Source organism: Bos mutus, chromosome 3 (assembly GCF_027580195.1).
Source record: "Bos mutus isolate GX-2022 chromosome 3, NWIPB_WYAK_1.1, whole genome shotgun sequence".
In the NCBI taxonomy this organism is placed as follows: Eukaryota; Metazoa; Chordata; class Mammalia; order Artiodactyla; family Bovidae; genus Bos; species Bos mutus.
In genome coordinates, this window is record NC_091619.1 from 56,908,777 (window position 1) to 56,933,151 (window position 24,375).

The following is a 24,375-nucleotide window of genomic DNA, read 5'->3' on the forward strand; positions in this document are numbered from 1 at the left end:
TTCCCTAAACCTGTGAACGTATTGCCTTACATGACAAAAGAGACTTGCAGGTGTGAGTAAGTTAAGGATCTTGAGGTGAGAAAGTTATTGGGTGTCTGAGGTGGGTCACGTGAAATCACAAGGGTCCTTATAAGAGGAAGGCTGGAGGGTCAATATCAAGGAGAAGTGACAGGGAGGCAGAGGTCAAAGTCAGAGAAAGATTAGAAGATGATACGCTGCTGGTTTTGAAGACAGAGGAAGGGGCCAAGAGTCAATTAACACTGAGAGCCTTTAGGTAGGAAAGGTAAGAGAACAGACTATCCCTTCAGAGACTCCAGAAGAACCAGCCCTACCAACAATTTGATTTTACCCCAGGGACAGCAATTTCAGATTCCTAATTTCCAAAACTGTACAATAATAAATTTGTGGTGACTTCTTACAGTGGCCATAAGCCATTAATATACCATGGATGTTCTAACCTGTATTAAACTGTGACACATAATTTGGGTAAATTATTTAACTTTTGGGAGTCACAGCAGCTCCATCTTCTAATGGCCACAGTAACGCTAACTTCCTAGGGCTAAAGGGATGAGAGAAGTATTCCTGACACAAAGCTCAATAAATGTTAATTATGTGGAAAAATCACACATCATCTCTAGAAACCTCCAGATATTGCCTGTTAGGGCCTTGGTGGTGGTGATTTAGTTGTTAAGTAGTGTCCAACTCTTGCAACCCCATGGATTTAGCCTGCCAAGCTCCTCTGTCCATGAGATTCTCCAGGCAAGAGTACTGGAGTGGCTTGCCATTTCCTTCTTCAGGGCATCTTCCCCACCCAGGGATTGAACCTGTGTCTCCTGCATTGCAAGCAGATTATTTACTGTCTGAGCCACCAAGGAAGGCTGTTAGAGCCTTAGGAGACATTTTTTAGCTAGTCTGTTGATCCCTTGGTCCTTGGTCGGAAACGGAATCCTACTCTCAAGCAGCATGACAGCCCCAAGCCTTGAGTGACAGTTGGCAATTACAAGGAGCCCACAGCAAGGGAGTCTGGGAGTAGAGAGTAGAGAGAGACAGGTTGTAGGACAAAGGGATGCTAAATCAAACCCCTCAACTCTCACTACAAAGTGCTGAAATTTCTTTTTTCTTCCTTAAAGAAACATGCATGCATGCATGCAAAGTCATGGATCTGCTTACTAGTTAATAATTATTTAGTCAGAAAATATTTACTGAGCACCTAGTATGTGAAAAACATGGTGCTAGTGCTAGGGCATACAATCTAGAGGGGGAGACAGATGTTAAGCATATAAACACACTCAGAAACAAATAAGGACAAATGGTGACAAGTGCTACCCAGGGGAAAACTGGGTGGGAGATAGAACACAGGACTAAGGAGGGCAGGAGTGCTGCTGGTCTATTAGAAAGGAAGAATAGGGAAAGCAGTTTACTCATTCACTCAATCAATCAACAAATATTTATTGAGTGTTTATTCTGTATCAAGATAGGCATTGGGGTACAGGGGTAAACAAGAGTTTCTGTTCCCCTGAAGCTTGTGGGTGTGCAAGAAAGAAACAGAGAGAGAGAAAGAAAGGGAGAGATGGAGAGAAGTGTAGGAGGGAGGGAGAAGAGAGAGGGTGAGAGGTAGTGAGCACACACAAGGGCGAGTCAGCATGGGTGTGTGTGTGAATAGGATATGAATGCACAAACAAATAAATATTCTCCGTCCTCATTATTCACACATTTTGTACTTGCAAATTCACTTTCTAAAATGCATTTGTAACCCAAGATCAATAGTTGTGGCACTTTCACATTCACTAGTGGACTTGCTTTAAGGTGGCAAAAAATGTGAGTTACCCAAAGTGCACATGGCCAAGGAGGCTCTACCGTCTTCTACTTGCCCTCAAACTGCAGTGTCCTTTCTACTGTTGATGTGGTGCCACATTTTTTCTGCTTTGTATTGATGATTTGCCTGTTTAAAATGGTCCCTGAGCTTACAGCTAAAGTGCTGTCTAGTGTTCCTAAGTGCAAGAAGGCTGTGATGTACTTTATAAGAAAACATGTGTATTATTAGATAAACATCAGTCAGGCCTGAATTACAGTGTTGTTGGCTGTGAGTTCAATGTTAGTGAATCAACAATATATGTGTTTCCCTGTTTCTAAACATGAACTACATCATCTAAGAAAACTCTAAGAGAAAATTTCAACAATGACAAAAATAAAAGTTGTTAGAATAAGATTATTTAGCCTCTAAAAGTAGGAACAACATCAGTTTGGTTGTTTAAGTTATAGTTTATTTGCTTAAAAATCAGCTTCTTTCCTTGAAATTATAGAACCCTACATCCGCTGGATCATTGAAAAAGCAAGAGAGTTCCAGAAAAACATCTATTTCTGCTTTATTGACTATGCCAAAGCCTTTGACTGTGTGGATCATAATAAACTGTGGAAAATTCTTCAAGAGATGGGAATACCAGACCACCTGACCTGCCTCTTGAGAAACCTATATGCAGGTCAGGAAGCAACAGTTAGAACTGGACATAGAACAACAGATTGGTTCTAAATAGGAAAAGGAGTACGTCAAGGCTGTATACTGTCACCCTGCTTAGTTAACTTATATGCAGAGTACATCATGAGAAACGCTGGGCTGAAAGAAGCACAAGCTGGAATCAAGATTTCTGGGAGAAATATCAATAACCTCAGATATGCAGATGACACCACCTTTATGGCAGAAAGTGAAGAGGAACTAAAAAGCCTCTTGATGAAAGTGGAAAAGGAGAGTGAAAAAGTTGGCTTAAAGCTCAACATTCAGAAAACAAAGATCATGGCATCCGGTCCCATCACTTCATGGCAAATAGATGGGGAAACAGTGGAAACAGTGTCAGACTTTATTTTTCTGGGCTCCAAAATCACTGCAGATGGTGATTGCAGCCATGAAATTAAAAGACGCATACTCCTTGGAAGGAAAGTTATGACCAACCTAGATAGCATATTGTAAAGCAGAGACATTACTTTGCCAACAAAGGTCCATCTAGTCAAGGCTATGGTTTTTCCTGTGGTCATGTATGGATGTGAGAGTTGGACTATAAAGAAAGCTGAGCACTGAAGAATTGATGCTTTTGAACTGTGGTATTGGAGAAGATTCTTGAGAGTCCCTTGGACTGCAAGGAGATCCAACCAGTCCATTCTAAAGGAGATCAGCCCTGGGTGTTCATTGGAAGGACTGATGCTAAAGCTGAAACTCCAATACTTTGGCTACCTCATGCAAAGAGTTGACTCACTGGAAAAGACTCTGATGTTGGGAGGGATTGGGGGCAGGAGGAGAAGGGGACGACAGAGGATGAGATGGCTGGATGGCATCACCGACTCGATGGACTTGAGTTTGAGTGAACTCCGGGAGTTGGTGATGGACAGGGAGGCCTGGTGTGCTGCGATTCATGGGGTTGCAAAGAGTCGAACACGACTGAGCGACTGAACTGAACTGAACTGAACATGACGTACAGATATATGTTGCCCATGAGCCAGAGTTTGAAAAATATTATTATACAAAGCAACAACTCTATTGTTAAAAAATAAATAACACACTCTATAGTTACAAAAGGTCTCAATAATCATAGGATGTTAAATTTTTAAGAGACTGTTCAGTTTGAAATTCTCTTCCACTCTTTTAATCTTTCTTCAAAACATTTTATTTTATATTCTAAATAACATGATGTACTTTTAGTACATGCACATTTTGTTCAAATTTCAATTTATAGTATTCTCCCTTGCTTATCGCATATTAAAATGTTGCAGAACTGGGGACATGGATTCTGAATTGTATTTCCACTTACCCATGCTCTCCATATTCAAGGGTTCTGCTTCTTCACTAACTAGAATATAATAAAATGATGTTAAATTTACATTTTTGAATCAGATATGTATCTTAGTCTTCTACCAAGTCTTAAAACATAAAGCAGAAAAGCAAATACACAATGAAGACTTAAGCTATGTATTAATAATCAAATAGAAACTGAATAATTGTCTTTCTCACAGAATAATCTCATAATGATACATTTACTATAACATTTATGTCATTTATTACATGATATTTAGTTGATATTATAATGATATGAATAAAAATAATAATAAATCCCCATATTTTGAATTCCACTTGCGTTTGACTTTATGACAGCAAAAACTGTTTGAGAGATAACACCATGAATGTTTTGGCTGCTAACAGATGTACAAATACTAAATCCATAAAAATCCCATAAATGAAAAAACAGTCCTACCAGGTAATGTCATTTTGGTTTTGGCATGTTTTGTTCTCTTTCGTTTTTGAGGTTTTGGAGCCATGGCTCAGATTTTCAGCTGCATAAAGAGAGGATATCATTAGCATCATTTATAGTTTCAAATAATAAGTATTATCATCTAATAAACATAAGAATATATTTCCTAAGTTTTGGCTTTGGCTAAATCATCATGTGGGTTTCTCTAGTGAGAAACTAGTCCACTAGTAAAGAATCTGCCTGCCAGTACAGGAGACACAGATTCAATCTCTGGGTGGGGAAGATACCCTGGAGAAAGAAATGTCAACCCACTGTAGTATTCTTGCTTGCAGGATTCCAAGGACAGAGGATCCTGGTGGGCTATGGTCCCTGGTGTCACAAGAGTTGGACATGACTTAGCAACTGCTGCTGCTAAGTCACTTCAGTCGTGTCCGACTCTGTGTGACCCCATAGACGGCAGCCCACCAGGCTCCCCCGTCCCTGGATTCTCCAAGCAACGACAGCAAATCAACATGTATCTTCACAGATGGGTGTTTTGTGAGCAAAAGTTTATTGCAACAACAGTCTTCCTAGTGAGATCTTGCTATTCCAGGGGAGCCATTCAGCTGAAGCTGAAGTTTTGGCAAGAGATACATCAAGGTTTCTGCCACAGATCTTGCCATGGAAGCACAAAAGAGGACATTGGATCCCCTGCCTCCTGCTACTGTTTCCATTTTAGGAAGCTGCTCTGTGCTGCCCTGTGCCTGGCAGGTGTCCCAGCTACAAACACAGGCTTAAAGTCCATAGGCAGGCACAGACTCACAATGTGTATATATATGCATGATTTTTGAATAATATAAATCCACCTAGACAGCATATTAAAAAGCAGAGATGTCACTTTGCCGACAAAGATCCATATAGTCAAAGCTATGATTTTTCTAGTAGTCAAGTAGGGATGTAAGAGATGAACCATAAAGAAGGCTGAGCACTGAAGAATTGATACTTTTCAATTGTGGTGTTGGAGAAGACTCTTGAGAGTCCCTTGAACTGCAAGGAGAGAAAGCCAGTTAATCCTAAAGGAAATCAACCCTGAATATTCACTGGAAGGACCGATGTTAAAACTGAAGCTCCAATACTTCGGCCACCTGATGCGAAGAGCTGACTCATTGGAAAAAACTCTGATGCTGGGAAAGTTTGAGGGCAAGAGGAGAAAGGGGTGACAGAGGATGAGGTCGTTGGATGGCATCATTGACTCAATGGACGTGAGACTGAGAAAACTCTGGGAGATGGTGAAGCCTGGCGTACTGCAGTCTATGGGGTTGCAAAGTACAGACACCACTTAGACTGAACAACAACAAAATTTAAATAGTACTTTTGTCCTAGAATGTGTACATGTAACCACTGTCTTTATTTGCACTCTCAGAGAATACCTCCAAAAGTTTTCTGTGGAATTACTCAACAATTTTGACAGGATATAACATGTCCAAGGTCATTGCCATGACACTAAATCCCTGTCCTCTCAATGATCAGCTCTGACCCATCTTGTTAGATGGATAAGATGTGATTTCAGGAGTTTGACCAGCAGGGTTTAAAAACAGACCCTTCTACCAGCTTAGTGGCCTTAGGCAAATTATTGTGCAATGGATGGCTCTGACCCACTATTTCCGCCTGTTGAGTCTCCTCCATCCTACTTTCCAGCCTGAGTGTAATTTCACATCTTGGACCTAGTCTTTTTCTCAGAAAATTTTTCATCAATGTACCCATCTCTATATTCTATCCCAGCTATATTTGACTTAAAGGACACAGAAACTTTGTGAAGGTCACCCAAACTCACCTGACATGTGGATACACCCCTCCCCACACACACACACACTATTTCACAAATATTTACTGAGTGACTATAATGTGCCAGATGCTTTCCTAAGTATTAGGAATACAGCTGTGAAAAAATAGGCAAAACTCCTGCCCTGATAGAGCTTATGCTCTAGTGGGGAAAGAGACAGCAAAGAAAAGAACAAAATAATCAGTCCCTCAAATGATGATAACTATTATGGAGAAAAGGAAAAGCAGAGGGGGGTGTAGGAGGAGAGAGGGTGCACGCAGGGAGACCTCACTTAAGCAACATTGGAGCAAAGTCCCAGGAGAAGGGAGGGAGCTGGAAATGCAGGTATCCCGGGAAGAAAGGGTATTTCCAGGTGGAGGGAATGGTAGGTGTAATGGTTCTGGGGCAAGTGTTTGTGGGGCGCTTTAGGAAAACACAAGAAGGTGATGATGGTTGGAGCAGAGAGACTGAGGCGAAGACTAGGACCTGAAGTTGGTTGGAGAAGTAATGGAGCTATATTAACAGTCAGTTTTGCTGTAGAAACAAATGTCCTTTGCTGTAGAAACAAATGTTCAGTAACATGCAACAGCAAACATTTCTTTCTTCCCATGTTCTGTATTATGGCTGGGGTGAGATGCTGCTTCCAGTCTTTTTCTGGGACACAGGCTGAAGGAGCAGTGCCTATTTGACACACACTACTTTTGCGGCAGAAGAAAAAGTGAGAGCTAATAAAATCGAGTAATGCTTTCTAACTCTTCTCCTTGGCACTGGTACACTGTCCTTTTTTTCTGCTTACATTCCATTGGCTCAAACAAATCACACAGTCAATCCTGATAAGGGGGTAAGAATGTATGCTTCTATGTTAGTAATGTATGCTTCCAAGCCATAATACAGAACATGGGTCGGAATGTATGATCCTCCTATAAGGGAGGTGGATAGTTGGGGGCAATTATATAATGTACCACAAGAAGGCTAGGTCATGGAGAAGGACTTTGGGTTTCACTGTGAACGAGGTGGAGAGCTTTGGACAGTTTTGAGCTGAGGAGTTACTTCACTTGACTTGATTCACATTTTGAGAATCACTGTGGCTGCTGTGATGCCAAGACTATAGCAAAGAAAGAACTGAAGTAGAGAATCCAATTAAAAGACAGTCAATTATCCAAGAAAGAGATGGTGGCAGTTTAGATCAGGGAGGTGAGAGTGGCGTGGAAAAAGTGACTGGATTCAGGATAGATTTTGTAGAACCCATAGTATATTTGCTGATGACTTGGATGCAGGTTCTGAGAGAAAGAAAGAGATCAAGGATGACTTTAGTGAGTTTTGCCTTAAGAACTGAAAGCATAGGTTTGCTGTTTATTGAGATGGGGATTCCCCGGGAAGAATAGTTTTGAAAGGGAAGATTGGGAGTTCAATTTGGGGCATGTGAAATAGACTATATACTGAGAGGATGGAGGTTCACTTTCTTTCCTATCGTGACCTCTGTAACTGGCACAGTATACGTACCAAGAAAAATTGTTAATGATTCCTTGGTCCTTCCTTCCCTTCTTCTCTATTCTTAGCTTATGAAATTTCAGTCTAAAAAAAAAAAAAAAAGCTTTTGCCTAAACTGTGAATAACTTCCCTGGTGGCTCAGATGGTAAAGAATCTGCTTGCAAAGCAGGAGACCCATGTTTGATCCCTGGGTTGGGAAGATCCCTTGGAGAAGGGAATAGCTATCCACTCCAGTATTCCTGCCTGGAGAATTCCATGGACAGAGGAGCCTTTCGGGCTACTGTCAGTGGGGTGGACATGACTGAGCAATTAACGGTTTCACTCTTGTTTTTTTCTGTGAATAAGCTGTATGCATGCTGTATTAGTGTTCTGTTGCTGCTAAAACAGTTATCACAAACTTAGTGTCTTAAAACAATAAAAATTTATCTCACAGTTCTATAGTTTCAAAGTCTGGCTAAAATCAGTGTGTCAACAAGGAAATGAACCAACACTTCCATCCTTTCTACAGGTTCTAGGGGAGAATTCATCTCCTTGCCTTTTCCTACTACTGGAGGACCCTAGCATTCCTTGGCTTGTGGGCCCTCTGCATTCCTTGGCTTGTGGACCCTCTGCCTCCATCTTCAAAACCAGCGATGGTGGGTTTAAGTCCTTCTTGCATAGAATATTCTTACCTTCTCTTCCTCCTCTCTCTTCCACTTTTAAGAACCCTGGTGATTACCTTGGACTCACCTCAATAGTAAAGGATGATCTCTCTCTTTTGAGGTCAACTGATTAGCAATTTTAAGTTCACCTACAAATTTAATTCTTCTTTGCCACATGTAGTAAAATAATCATGGGTTCCAGGCAGGTGCCACTTGAATGTATAGGTCTCAGCTTAACATAAACCATCCGAAGAAAGTTCAAATCAATTATATGTGCCCAGTTCTTTTCAAATGTTGCTATTAAATGTGCATGGGTGTGCTCAGTCGCTCACTCATGTCCAACTCTTTGTGACTCCACAGACTGTAGCCCTCCAGGCTCCTCTGTCCCTGGGACTTTCAGGCAAGAATACTGGAGTGGGTTTCAGTTTCCTTGTCCAGGGGATTTTCCTGAACCAGGAATTGAACCCGTGTCTTCTGCATTGTAAGCAGATTCTTTACTGTCTGAGCCACCAGAGAAGCCTATTAGGGCCTTAGGAAACATTTTTTAGCTAGTCTGTTGATCCCTTGCGTCCTTGGTAGGAAAGGGAATACTGGTCTCTTGTATCTCCTGCATTGGCAGGTGGGTTCTTTACCACTGAGCCACCTGGGAAGCCCTAAATTACAGCTGCTACTGCTGCTAAATCACTTCAGTCGTGTCCAACTCTGTGTGACCCCACAGACGGCAGCCCACCAGGCTCCCCCGTCCCTGGGATTCTCCAGGCAAGAACACTGGAGTGGGTTGCTGTTTCCTTCTCCAATGCGTGAAAGTGAAGTCACTCAGTCGTGTCTGACTCTTAGCGACCCCATGGACTGCAGCCCTCCAGGCTCCTCCGTTCATGGGATTCTCCAGGCAAGAGTACTGGAGTGGGGTGCGATTACCTTCTCTGTAAATTACAGCAGGTCTTACTAAATTTTTTCATAAAACTAACAGCATATTTTGTGTAGTGAATGTGCTATATTATATTTTCCAAAATTCTCTCATTAAATTGACTACTTCAAGGTCATGAAAAACTTTCAATACAGATATCACCTTACTAAAATTACTCTGAAATGCTCACCATATTTTTCCTGTTCCCAACGGAAGTAAATTCATCATGATTAAGAGTAGCAGAAGAGATATTCTGCTAAATACCTAAAATAAAGATTATGTCTACCCCAGAGGCTTGTACTACAATTGGTTTTCAAAGCCACCATAGCTGATTGAATTTAAAAACAGAATTTATGAAAGATAATACTTATAAATATTTAAGAATTCCATTTAAGTATTTTTGATATTAAAACTATCAATTTGCTTTGTAAATTAACTCACTCATTCCAGAATGCCTTTTTGCTACCAGTGTACCAAAGGACACATTTTCTACCTTCCACAATGACAGCAAAAGACAATTGGGAGTGACAAAAGAAGTGAGTACAGTGGACCCTCCTCCATAGCTGCGGGTTCCACAGTCTTGGATTCAACCCAACTCAGATCAACAACATTGAGGCAAAGAAATTCCAGAAAGTTCCAAAAAGCAAAACTCGAATTTGCCATGCACTGACACCTGACCTGCCTCTTGAGAAACCTGTATGCAGGTCAGGAAGCAACAGTTAGAACTGGACATGGAACAACAGACTGGTTCCAAATAGGAAAAGGAGTACATCAAGGCTGTATATTGTCACCCTGCTTAGTTAACTTCTCTGCAGAGTACATCATGAGAAACGCTGGGCTGGAAGAAGCACAAGCTGGAATCAAGATTGCCAGGAGAAATATCAATCACCTCAGATATACAGATGACACCACCTTATGGCAGAAAGTGAAGAGGAACTAAAAAGCCTCTTGATGAAAGTGAAAGAGGCAAGTGAAAAAGTTGGCTTAAAGCTCAACATTCAGAAAACGAAGATCATGGCATCTGGTCCCATCACTTCATGGGAAATAGATGGGGAAACAGTGGAAACAGTGTCTGACTATTTTTCTGGACTCCAAAATCACTGCAGATGGTGATTACAGCCATGAAATTAAAAGACGCTTACTCCTTGGAAGGAAAGTTATGACCAACCTAGATAGCATATTCAAAAGCAGAGACATTACTTTGCCAACAAAGGTCCATCTAATCAAGAACATGGTTTTTCCAGTGGTCATGTATGGATGTGAGAGTTGGACTATAAAGAAAGCTGAGCACTGAAGAATTGATGCTTTTGAACTATGGTGTTGGAGAAGACTCTTGAGAGTCCCTTGGACTGCAAGGAGATCCAACCAGTCCATTCTAAAGGAGATCAGCCCTGGGTGTTCATTGGAAGGACTGATGCTAAAGCTGAACTCCAATACTTTGGCCACCTCATAAGAAGAGTTGACTCATTGGAAAAGACCCTAATGCTGGGAGGGATTGGGGGCAGGAGGAGAAGGGGACGACAGGGGATGAGATGGTTGGATGGCATCACTGACTCAATGGACATGAGTTTGAGTGAACTCCGGGAGTTGGTGATGGACAGGGAGGCCTGGTGTGCTGCGATTCATGGGGTCGCAAAGAGTTGGACATGACTGAACGACTGAACTGAACTATTATTTACATTGTATTAGGTATTAAAAGTAATTTAGAGATGATTTAAAGTATACAGGAGGATGTGCTTAGGTTTTGCAAATAATACACCATTTTATAAAAGCACCCTTGGATTTTGGTATCTATGTGGAAGCCTGAAAAAAAAAACCCTGCCCTAGATAATGAGGGAAAACTGTACCAGGTAAATGCTCTGTGCAACAGTTCACATTCAAAACCTGTGATGGTACTCCACTGATAATGAGGAGCATTGCATTCAGAGCTGTCCATGACTTGGTTCCAAACTAAAGATTTGCCTGGGACTGTGTTTTTCTATGAAGCTTCAGGAAGGTAACAACTGCAAATGAAGGGATAAGTGACATGAATTATAACTGACATAATATAGCGATGTAAACAGTTGTTAGCTTCCTCTCTTCAGTTTATTCTGCTGTATTGCACATACCTGTTTACACATTCCCATCTGTTACATGTATGCCTGCGTGGCTCACAGCCATTCACGAGATTTTTAATTCTAAGAAAACCTGTAGCACTGGAACTTCATCTTCACCTAGTGTTTTTCTATGAAAGTATTACTTCCTTAAGACTTCTTCAATTATCTGACCTTATATAGATGACCACCAGCCTCTTTATCCTCTTTTATCTTCCCAAAGTATATGTAAGTTCATCACGTTTGCCTCCATCACTTTCACTTTTGTTAAAAAATAGAGATTTAGAATAAGATCCAAGACTAACATCTTGGGAGTCTTATAAGTATGTCTCCAAAAACTGCTGCTTCTTGGTCAGTCTCTACCAAGATCCTGATGATTAAGCTTCAAGGTTCTCCTGGGCTCTTCTGCCATCTTTGGAGAAGTGCAACCCACCCTCCAGAGATAACTGTTTCTATAATATGTGTTAGTCTTCTCATTTCTCCCCTTCTAACCTACTTCCATTTATTTCCAAGATCAGATATTTACTTATTTAAGTAGATGCTAACTCATGACTTCTCCCTTTGGTCTATCTCCTGAATTCCAAGCTTTCCTGTCCTATAGCATCCTCTGGTTTAGGCCTTCAACATGTCCTCCTATATCAGGAGTTCCTATCTTGTGCCATAAACCCCTTTGGCAGCCTGGTGAAGCCCATGCATCAAACAAAAACATGGGATTGCAAGGAATACATTATACTGAAATACAGTTATCAAATTATTTTCAAAATTATGATATAATAATTTGTGTGCTTCTTTATTAATATATTAAATAAGATCTAGCAGTGGTTCTAATGACTGCCTTAATTTTGAAGAAGTGGTGAGCATAAATAATATTACATCCATGATATTATATGAAAAGGTGTATAGTATCTTTTGATGACAAAGTCACAGGTCCCGTGAGTACTACTGTGGTTTGTTACCAATGAATGCATTTCAATTAGTGGTTAGTCAAAATAAACATGCAATTTTTTTTTCTGTCCACAGGTTCCTCTTCCCCTACCCTGCCACTAGACCAAGTAGATCATGAACATTTAACTTACTCCCCGCCTCTGTTCCAACCAGAACAGTCCCACAGGGCAGGCCTTCAGAGTGCTCTTTCTAAAATGCAGATCTTTTTTTTTTTTTTCTGAGACTTTTTTATTGATCATTTCATTTGTTCCGCACAATTGATTTGTAAGGTTGTAAGTTTTTAAAATATAAATTTATTTGTTTAATTGGAGGCTAATTACTTTACAATATTGTATTGGTTTTGCCTAAAATGCAGATCTTAACAAGCCACTTCCCTGTATACTAGGGAATATAAAGTGGGTTTCTATCAGCCACAGAGCATTCTCCTCCAGTGAAAGTGAAGTCGCTCAGTCATGTCCGACTCTTTGGAACCCCATGGACTGTAGCCTACCAGGCTCCTCCATCCATGGGATTTTCCAGGCAAGAATACTGGAGTGGGTTGCCATTTCCTTCTCCAATTCTCCTCCAGTAGTATAGAAATAGAATTCATTTGAAATGCAAGTTTCCTGGACTCCCACTGTGATTCTGAAGATCTGGGTGAGCCTGGGACTCTGCATTTTTAAAATTACTAAGAGGCAGTCTTACACTTGAGGTCTGAAGACCAGCAAAGCAGGAGGGAGTCCAAATTGTAAGCATCACTTTTAACCCCCTTGCAGCCAGCCTCACTACACCTATTCTTCTAGTTCTACTCTGGCCTCATAGAATTACTATCCATTCTCTAAACAGAGAGTGAAAATGCCCTGCCCTCCCCACCCCCCATCTTCCATATGATGCACATCTCTGCTTGCTGAAATCTTACTCATTCTTATAGGCTCAATTCAACCTTCTCTCTGAAACCTCTGCAACTTTCTCACTCAGGCTAATATAATCCTGTTTTCCTTGATACTTTCTAATCACACTGCAGCCTAGTTAATTATGCCAGGCTTCTGCAAAGCCAAGAGCCTCAAACTCAGAGCTGCCTGAAGGATTGCTGTAAGTGCATTCAGCATTCAGAATACACCGTGGGGAAAGAGAAATTATTGAACATCAATCAGGTTCTGGAAGTCAACAGAGGAAGAAGACAAGGCCCTTACTTTCAAAGGGCTAGTGTTCCTCTGTTTACCTTCTTCATGCCATCTACTAAAGCCCTTTCTTAAGTCCTGAAGACATCTAATCACTTCAATCCACATTAATCATTTCTTCTTTGATCTGCTATACCAGGATCATGCTGTTTTCCTTTTCATCCATCTATCCATCCACGCAGTAATTATTGGGTTTCTACTATGTTCCAGGCAATGTGAAAGCACTGGGAATATAAAACCTGTGTACAGGTACCGGCCCTCAAGGTTCTCAGAATGTCGTTAACTGCTCTCTCATTATTATTTTTGTCCCCTGGCTAGCCTGGAAGTTCTTTGAAAGCAGAGAAAGTTTTGTAGATTTATGTAGTCTTCACCATGTCTGGTACATCGCTGGCACAGCGAGTGTTCCTAATGCCCTTGAAAGAGTGAGTAAAATACTGACTGGTTTTCAAAACCTCCTTTCCCACTTAGAGCTTCCCTTACCTGATACTGCTAAACTGAAGGGAAAAGAAGCCTCTTCGCAATACCCTGGAGAAAAATTCCTTCGGGAGCTGGAGATGAGAGTTTGACTCTCCTCTCTCAGAAAAACAAGTCCCAAGAACACAAAGTCTAGTTCCCCCAGCAAACTGTTACCCTGACGCATCCGTTGCTAAGAGAAAAGAGGCTGGTCCTCTGCTGAGATTGACAAAACGGCCTCACCAATACAATGCCCGCTCCCTCCGGTCTCTTTCAGAGCAGATTTGTGATTGGTTGCTATGGTGATGACGTCACTCAACCCGACCCGAAGGGAGGTCCGCAAGTTTCCCACCAGTAAGGAAGGAGATGTGCAGTTTGAAAGTGTAGAGAGCTGCAACCTGGCCTAACTCCAGGACTGCAAGGCTTGATCCATGCCTCGTCGTACGCAGAGCAGCCGTACCCAAAAGAGAACGGTTCTAGGGTGAGGTCTCTAGCATCAGGGAACGAAGGACGATGTGAAGATTTAGGGCTGCTGCTCTGCCTCCCCAGCTGCGACCTGAGGCCCTCCCTGGAACCTGCCTAGATTTCCGTCTGAAGGAAAAAAATACGGCTCGATCGGGTTTCGCGGTGTCCTGGAACTTTTCACGTTTTACATTTAATTCTTGCCAAAACGACTTTTGTACAGAGTGTGAGCCAAAATGAAAGAATGAATCTCCAGGAGAAGTTGATTAAATCCCTCAGCTACACCAAGGTTCATTTTATCTATAATTATGGCTCCAAAGGGATCCATATGGTAAAGTTCATCTGTTACTCGCCCTCCCCTCCTTTAGAAAAATAATTAAAAATGCCTCATTTCTAAGCTGGCGGCATTTAATAAAGTAATTCAATTGATTTCTGTAATTGGTCTAAATTACTATTTTACACCCAATTAAAACGAAAATATTTGGCAACAGCTTATAGATTCATAACATATCTGAAATTTAGTAACCCTGAACAAGATGACTTTATATGGTGTGTAGGAAGATCATGTACATTCTTTCAAATATCTGAAGAATTTATGTTTTTCAAAATGCAAAAATGCAAATAAATTTTACTAAATCAGTCATTAAAAAACAAAACTAGGAGGAAGTCTTATTATTGTGACTTTGAGAAAACCTTTTCCCAGGCTCTTCCACTTTCTCACACTGAAAGGTTCTCCCCTGGACTCAGTCCTGAAAAATCTTTTCCTACTCTTTGCACTCTCCTGGTGGCATCATAACCATGCTGCTTAGCTTCAACCATCCCTCCAAACGCATCAGTGACTTCCATTTTTATACTCTCAGCCTAAAACATCTCTTAAATTCCAGACCTGAATTTCCACTACCTCTTGGATATTTTCAAGTATATCTACCTCAGTTCATGGTGTTTAATGGTTGCTAAATAAAGATAATGAATAATTACTGTGCCAGAGGCATCACATTTTAGCAGAAGCAAAAAATCAATCATTATCTTTCATGTCTTTCAGATATCTTCAGAAACTTCTTTTTTACTTCTTTACTGTCCGTTAGTTTGCAAAGCAAGAAATCTGAGTCACCCCTGACTCCTACCTCCCACAGTCAATATCACTAAATCCTGTCATTTTCCTTTTCTAAATTATCTCTCAAATAATCTATCTCTTCTTAGCCATCTTCACTGCCTCTGACTTATTTTAGGTGGTAATAATAGTCTGTTGACTTGTTCTGTCTCTTGCTCTCTAATTTATCTGCCACAGTGCCACAGAGTGTTTTGAAACATAAATTCAATCCTGTTAGCACCCTGCTTACATATTCTCAATCTGGCATATGAAACTCTGTACAAATAAGGTTCTGAAGGATACCTTAAAGATATCCAGAGGATAATGAGTTATGTTTTTAACCTCACTTTCTGCCTCTCACCTTAATTCAATCCACATTTTAGTGGTTTTTTTCAGTTGAACCCCTTTATGAGCTGAGAGGCATGGAACCATAAAAGTTGGGGCTTGGTAACAGACTGATATTTAGAGGGGTTACAGCTTGAAATGGACTTCTGCAACTGAGAGATGTTTGTTTCATACAAAGAATTCATGAGGTTTTAGCATTCTGCTCCACAACGTGTTCGTGCTTGCCTTTGTTTTTTAATATGCCTAAAATCCTTATTCATTTATATTTCAATAAACTGGGGAAATGTCCAAAATCACTATTAACTAAAATGGACATAACATTGAAAAAACTCAAAAAAGCCCTGGGCAGCTGTGACATGCTCACCCTGGGGGTTTCCACAGCTCCTGGCATACCACTGCCCAGGCCCGGGAGTCTGTGTGTCCCAGGATGAGAGGCGGAGCTCTGGTTATGCAGAGCCCTGGACTGCTCCCTAAATATGCCTTGCCCTTTAATAACTGTGCATCCACTTCTACCTCTACTCAACCTCTAATGCCTTCCTTCATCTGCATTATTCAGTAAAGTATTTTTCAAGACCAACTTAAATACCATATTCCCGGAAAGACACCCAGACACCCAACAGAATTAGTCACTGTTTCTTCTGTTTTTTGTTTATAGCAACTATTACATTGTGTGGCAATGGCTTGTTTGTATGGCTATCTCCCCCGTTAGACTTTAGGGCTGGGATAGTGTCTTATTCCATTATATTGCTGTTGTTTAGCACAATACCTGATATGGGTATTTAATATATGTTGAATCATTTAATTGATTAACTCTTCTTGAGACCAAATCTAGATAAAGCTCTCTAACAAAAGTTTCTTTGTATTCTTCCAAAGAGTTTTCTTTTCTTAAAAAAATTCATACTTCATTACAGCCAGATTTAAGGAAGTAAATATTATAACCTTGTGATTTGGATGACACATCAAGCTTTTGTGTCATCTTTACAGACATCCCAAAGGGATGCCCATTTGGAGGAATGAGCCATAGATCCCAATACCAAGAAGGCTAGAAATCAAATGGAAAATGTTTAGTAATTTCTTCATGTTACAAATTCAAATTATAAATGAATGTTCTTTCATGGATGTGGTCCCCATGGTGGCTAGTGAACACTTCTATGCTCTCCCAGGGGATGCTGAGTGAAATCTTCCGGCAATATGAAGATAATTAAAAATTAGTTTAGTTTTATTAGTTGCTTCCCTGGTGGCTCAGATGGTAAAGAAGCTGCCTGCAATGCAGAAGACCCAGATTCGATCTTTGAGTTGGGGAAGATCACTTAGAGAAGGAAATGGCAACCCACTCCAGTATTCTTGCCTGGAGAATCCCATGGACAGAGGAGTCTGGAGGGCTACAGTCCATGGAATCATAAAGAGTCAGACATGACTGAGTGACTAAACTTATTAGTTGAGTGATAATGTAATGAGTCAAGAAGCTGTTACTAAAAATACTTCTCTGATGGTTTAAGGACATCTTGATAACTTCAGATTGGGTTTACAGAGAGTAATCCCTTGGTGGCTCAGACAGTAAAGAATCTCCCCACAGTGTGGGAGACCCAGGTTCAATCCCTGGGTAGGGAAGAACCCCTGGAGAAGGGAGTGGCAACTCACTCCAGTATGCTTGCCTGGAAAATGCCATAGACAGAGGAGCCTGGCAGGCTGCAGTCCAGGGAGTCTCAAAGAGTCAGACAGACTAAGTGAATAACACTTTCACTTTCACAAATTAGATATGTTAGATTTTTGCTACTTTAGGACTCCATTTCCTCACCCCTACTCAGAATTTTGTTTAAGAGTTAGTTGAGCAACTAGAGCTTGAATACCCTTAATAGGAGTCATTATGTGTTTCGTTGGGCTTCTGTGGTGGTTCAGATTGTAAAGAATCCACCTGCAATGCAGGAGACCCAGGTTCCATCCCTAGGTCAGGAAAATGCTTTGGAGAGGGGAATGGCTATCCATTCCAGTATTCTGTCTGTCTGCATCAGTATGCATGGGAAAGAGAAAGGGTGGGAGAGAAGGAACTGTCTCTGTTTGAGTCCCAAGTTGCTGAGATTCTGACACGTTTGCACAGTGCTTGGGAAAACTATCATAATCTACTACCTGAGGAACTGAGGAGTATCCCAGAAGAGTACTCAGATTCAGAAATGAGAAAAGACCAAAAAAAAATCTGACCTGGGAACAAAGCTTTATCTATTGGGGAGAAGACCAATTGTGGCAATTCTAGGGGGAAAAAATGAATGGAAACTTCTATAAGAAGTGAGAATATGTACAACACTAAAGTGAGATGATAGGCTTTCTTATGACTTCTGCACAGAATGGCTTGAGTCTAATGGTGACTAAAGAGAGCACAACCCTCATTCCCATCAAAACTGTTGGTACTTCCCACAAACGAAGGTGGGGGCATATGGACTGTCTGTAGGCTGTGGGCAGCCTGTGTCTCCAGAGGGACCAATGCAGAAGTTGAGGAGGAGAACACAGGGCCATGTGGTAGCAGAGTGGACTTATTTGTGAGTATAGATGAGACTCCACTCTTAACACCAGAAACAGTTGGTGAGTGAGAGAGTCCTACAGAGGTGATAGTCCTACAGTATCAACAGGCATCAGGAACCAATTCTACATGTATACTTATCAATGCTATCAAGGGACTTTAAATTCTACTTTTTTAAGTGGATCATTCAAATAATACATTGTATAAAGTTAAAAAATTATGTTAGAGCCAAATTTGTCATTTTCTGGATAAATGACCTCAGACAAGCAGTTGAACTCCCTCTAACTCTGTTTTACTTCTGCAAAATCTGGGATAATGATGCTTTCCTCGGAGCCAAGTCACATAAAGAGTGAGAACACCCACACTGCTGCTGAAAATGGCTTTCTTCAAAAAAGATAACTCTTCACAGTGTGAATTGGAAACAGGCAGTCTGTTAGTTCAGGTTTCCACAGGGGACTTCTTACATTCCAGGACAGAGATAAAATTGATTCTTCTCTCAACCAAGTAGCTTCAGATTTGAAACAAAATCATGTTAATATTTTTGCCATATGAGGGTACAAATCACAAAATTTTTTTAAAAAGGGTAAAGTTCCCATTCCTGAGTTTAGCCAGTTTTCATATTTAAAGTTTGAACAGTTACGTATGTCCCCAGTAAAAACCTATTCAGAAGCAACTAGTTTAGAAAATTGTGTTTAATACATTTTTTTTTCGGTTTAAAGAAACCATATACATGTTTGTTAGCAAAAATCAGTTTTTGCCTATTCCTACTAGATATATAGTAAAAATAAAATTTTAAAGAATATTAGTATAAAGGGATACCAGATTACTACCTTGTCCAGATTACCCACAGATCTTAATTTGTCCCTCCCTCATAGCACTGCCATTAAAAAGGCCAACATAGTGCCTCAAGTGTGGTATATGCTCAAAACCACCACAATATTGTAAAGTAATTAGCCTCCAATTAAAATTAAATATATATATATATACAATATAAAATTTAAAAAAATGTGGTATATGCTCAATGGTGATTGTTGAATCAAAATTAATTTGAAACTCTGTTCAGTGTCTGTTCAGACTTTGCCTCTGCCCTTAGATGACAGTTGAAGGTAGATGTGAATATTCAACTGTCTACTAGACATTTCCATTTGGATGTCTAATACAGGGTTATCCAAAGTGTGACCCTCAGATCAGAATCAGTCAGGAAATATTTGTTACCAGTCCAGGAAATATTTGTTAACAATCTACAACAAAAGAAGTACTGAAATCGAAGTTGCTTAAAACCTTTCTAGCATTTTGATAGAGTTACTAGTTTTTATCACATATGAAAAAAATTGGTTTGTACTCTAAACGTCTTTATTCCATTTTCTAGGAATATATTTGTATTGTATTTCACAGAAATATCAGTCTGTGAGAAATGGAAACAAAACCAAATCACGTTGCTTCCAACAGATAGTTTGAGAAGCACTTAACTGACATCTCAAACACATGTTCAAAACTGAGCTCCTGATTCTCTGCTGAACTGATGAACTACCTGCTCATCCTGCAGTCTTCTTTACCTCAAGTGATGGCCACTCCATCTTTACAGTTATTTAAGCAAAGACCCAGGAATCATCCTCTGAGGCCTTTGCTTCCATCCTTCACCCTTTTGGGATGTATTTTCGACATGGCACTCAGAGGGATGCACTTGTAAAACATAGGTCATATCATACCAGTCATCTGTTCAAAACTCTCCAAAGGCTGTCATTTCACTCTGTGTAAAAGCCTAAGTACAAAGTTCTCACAATGACCTACGAGGTCCAGCTTAATCTGGCCCGTTACTAGTCTCATTTCCTACCATTCTTCCCTGTGGCTCACGCCTCTGCAGACACACTGGCCTCCTAGGGGTTACTCAAACACACCAGGCATGGTCCTGCTCTGCACTAGCTGTTCCCTCTGACCAGAACACTTAAACCAGATCTCCTTCACGTTTTTGCCAAAATGCTAACTTCTCAATTAGGCCTGGTGGTGGTTTAGTCGCTAACCCGTGTCCAACTCTTGCGCCCATGGACTGTAGCCTGCCAGGCTTCTCTGTCCATGAGATTCTCCAGGCAAGAACACTGGAGTGGGTTGCCATTTCCTTCTCCATCAATTGGGCCTACCCCCACCATATTTAAAATGGCAGCTTCTCAATTCTCTTCCCTCCCCATTCTCTGCTTCATTTTTTTCTGACAATATTTATCACCTTCTAAAACACTCTATGGGCTTCCCGGGTGGTGCTAGTAGTAAGGAACCTGCATGTCAATGCAGGAGACAGAGACACAGGTTTGATTCCTGGGTGGAGAAGATCCCCTGGAGGAGTGCATGGCAACCCACTCCAGTATTCTTGCCTGGAGAATCCAATGGACAGAGGAGCCTGGCAGGCTACAGTCCATAGGGTTGCAAAGAGTCAGACACTACTCAAGTGACCTAGCACACATGCACTCAAGACAGTCTATAAATTCCTTATTATACTTGTTGCTTCTCTTTGCCACTAAATTATGAACTCTATAACGGCCAAAGATTTTGTCTTTTTTACTATACTGCTGCATCCCCAGTGCCGGAATCTGTTTGTCAGATAGAAGGTGCAGCATACAATGTTCATTAAATGATCTGGAACAACCACTTTGGGGAGTTATTTGGCAGTATCTAGTAAAACTGAAAATGTATATATCCTATAATCCAGCAATTCCACTCCTGGATATTTACCCTAGAGGAATTCTTACACGTGAGGAAATGGTTCATATATGTTCACTGTAAAATTTTTGTAATGGCGAAAGATGGAAACAACCTAAATGTCCATTAGTAGGGAAATGGATCGAATGCTATGGTACAGTTAATAAATTGCCATAAAACTGCTAAAATAAATAAACTTGCATGGATATAACTCAGAGTCAAAATGGTGACGTGAATGTTGAAGACTTATGTACAGAACAATGCCATTATTGACAAAAACATGTACGAACTACTTCTGTTTATTATGGGCACATGTATGTGAGAAAAACATTACAAGTGAACTATTGAGATGATTCATACCCATTCATGACAGAAAGTTCCATTTCGGGAGGGATTGTTAATTTTACAATGTTTTATTTCTCATTTGATAAAAAGACTGGAAATGAAATAAAATGTAAAATTTGTTGCATTTGAGGTTGTGAATATTGAGTGAGATTAATGGGGTTTTTTTTGTACTTTTCTGTATTTAAATTTTTCTTAATTAAAAAAAATTATCTTCTAGACTGTAAGATTTTTAAGAGCTGGAACTATGTTTTATTCATAGTCCTATCCATAGTACCTAATACTCTTACTAGAATATAGGCGCTTCTCAAGATATACTTGAATATATATGTATTGTATAAATAAACATTTTAATTTTAAAAAAGATAAGGAACTAAGAGGTAAATAAGATGAGTGGTGCAGATACAAAAAGAAAGGTAGGAAATATTTTGGATGGACTATGCATGACCTGGACTTCCCTGGTGGCTCAGCTGGTAAAGAATCCACCTAAAAGGCGGGAGACCTGGGTTGGATCCCTGGGGGTTGGAAAGATCTGCTGGAGAAGGGGATGGCTACCAACTCCAGTATTTTGGCCTGGAGAATTCCATGGGCCATATAGTCCATGGGGTTGTAAAGAGTCGGACGTGACTGAGCAACTTCCACTTCACTATGTGTGACTTAATACTCATGCTTCCTAAGGCTCTCAGCTGACCTAGGTTACTCTGAAACAGACAGGATTTTTGAGAAGAAGATAAAGTTGTGAAAAAAGCTCTTTTCCATGGGTCAGTTACCAAGAAGGCTATAAGGGATTCACTGGTTATTGCAGTAGTGTTTCCAAATTCCCAAAAGAAATCAATCTTTGAGATTCAGACACAACAACAGCAAAAAAACAACTCCTGAAATAATGACCTATTTTATATTTTTCATAACCCTTTTTCACATGTTTTTAAAATATAATGGTAACCATGATAATAAGCAACTATTTTACTGTGATAGGGTTATATTAAGAGTTTCAGAGATTTCCTTCTGTTTTTTAAAAAAATAATAAAAGTGTCATTTATTATTATGATGAACCAATATATTGGACAAGATGGTATATTTCAACTATACACTACCTGTTATAGATATTTCATAATAAAATCATTAAAAGAGGTAAGCATTAATGCAAAATAAATTCTAAATAATAATTTTTATAGATAAAAAGTAAAAAATTAATATTTAAAAATTTATTCCTCAAATGAGAACTTAAAACACATAAACATTAATTGCCTTATCCAATAGATTTGATATTTGTTTTGCGACAAATGTTCCAGGTGAGAGAAAATTCCTCTTACTCTGTTTGATGTTGGTTCAGAGGTTAAAAGTGCTTCCAAAAGTATTATCAGATTGGGCATTAGAGTATCTGTTGCTTTTTATAAGTTCAATTACTTTTTTCACTATGAAAATATGTGGTCTGTTTTACAAAGAACTGTATCTTTTAGTGAATATTCAAACTCTGAAAAATGCAGCAAACATGATTAGATAATATTCAAACCATGTAACACTGGGATTTCCTAGCAAGAGCAATAGTATTACATATAAATATGTTGAAATCACCAATTTATGAAGTTATTTTGCTTGCAAAATGTTATTTCTTGAAATACCATCCACTGGATTAGCACATTTTTGTATTCTATATATATATAAATTATTAATTATATACATATATATTAAACATTAATTATATAATATATATAAAGCATATTACTATTTATGTTATTTGTAAGAAGTACTCAACAGCAAAGCCAGGAATACAGTTTAAAATATGACAAGTTACAAGCAAGACAGACTTCTTAGATATTAACCTTTCTAATATGCTCCTGACATGCTTCCAGAAATGTTTACCTTAATTTTTCACTCTGTATGTAAATATTTCGGAGAAGGCAATGGCACCCCACTCCAGTACTCTTGCTTGGAAAATCCCATGGACGGAGGAGCCTGTTAGGCTGCAATCCATGGGGTCGCTAAGAGTCGGACACGACTGAGCGACTTCACTTTCACTTTTCACTTTCATGCATTGGAGAAGGAAATGGCAACCCACTCCAGTGTTCTTGCCTGGAGAATCCCAGGGACAGGGGAGCCTGGTGGGCTGCCGTCTATGGGGTCGCACAGAGTCGGACACGACTGAAGTGACTTAGCATAACATAGCATAGCATGTAAATATTTCCTGTCTTCCTTTAGACTTGACGTCAGTACTGTTCCTGCTGGCTCGGCAGTAAAGAAGGAGCCTGTCAATGCAAGAGACGAAGGTTCGATCCCTGGGTCGAGAAGAACCCCTGAAGGAAATGGCAAATGCGCCAATATTCTTGCCTGGGAAATCCCACCAGCAGAGGAGCCTGGAGGGCTACAGTTCACGTGATCGCAAGAGTCAGACACGTCTTAAGAAACTAAACCACCACCATCAGTATATATTGTATTGTATATATTGCTCTGAACCAATAATATCACTATGTTGATTGCAAAAGCTTAATTTTCCCCTTTACATTGTTTTAGCACCTTTGTTAAAAATCAATTGACTGTATGCGTAGGAAATATAGATAATCGATAGTCTGTTGCATTCTGTTTTACTTTTGTATGTCTTTTTTCATAAACTCCAAACTGTCATGCTTATAGAGCTTTATAATAACTTTTGAAATCAGGTAAAGCAAGTCTTTAAATTTTGCCCTTATTTTAATATAGTGCTTTGGCTCTTCTAGATTCTTTGTATTTCCATTGAATTGGGATGACCCAGAGGGACTGGGGAGGGAAGTGGAAGGGGGTTTCAGGATGGGGAACATATGTACACTCATGGCAGATTCAAGTCAATGTATGGCAAAACCAATACAATATTGTAAAGTAAAATTAATTAATTAATTAAAAAAAGAAAAAATAAGAAATAGCCTGTCAGTTTGTATAAAATTTTGATTGAGATTGGACTGAATCTATCAATGAACTTGGTGAGAACTGACATCTTAATAATACTGAGTCTTGCAATCTATGAACATAGTTGAGTTTTTCACTAATTTAGATTTTTCAAAAATAAAAATTTAAAAAGGATTAATATTTGCAAGTGTATAAAATAGGCCAGGCACAGTAATGGGTGCTTTGTATGCATCCAATTAATTAAAATTCCTTATTCCTTTTAGTCAAATTATATGTGGAAGAAAATGGGAAGGTGGAGAGCTTAAGCAATTCCCTGAGGCC

The 24,375-nt window shown here is 39.8% G+C and overlaps 1 protein-coding gene across 2 annotated transcripts in view; it reads right to left on the minus strand.

Annotated features, from left to right (window-relative positions):
- DNAI3 (dynein axonemal intermediate chain 3) overlaps nucleotides 1–13,900 on the minus strand; it is a 105,763-nt gene extending 91,863 nt beyond the window's left edge. For both annotated transcript variants that reach the window (XM_070367760.1, XM_005888445.3), the window contains exons 1-3: nucleotides 13,757–13,900; nucleotides 4,242–4,320; nucleotides 3,801–3,839 (exon numbers count right to left, since the gene is read on the minus strand). In XM_070367760.1, coding sequence (XP_070223861.1) covers nucleotides 3,801–3,839; nucleotides 4,242–4,305 — 103 coding nt within the window. In that variant the 5' untranslated portion in view covers nucleotides 4,306–4,320; nucleotides 13,757–13,900. The remainder of the gene's footprint in view (nucleotides 1–3,800; nucleotides 3,840–4,241; nucleotides 4,321–13,756) is intronic.
- Between the last annotated feature and the right edge of the window lie 10,475 nt (nucleotides 13,901–24,375).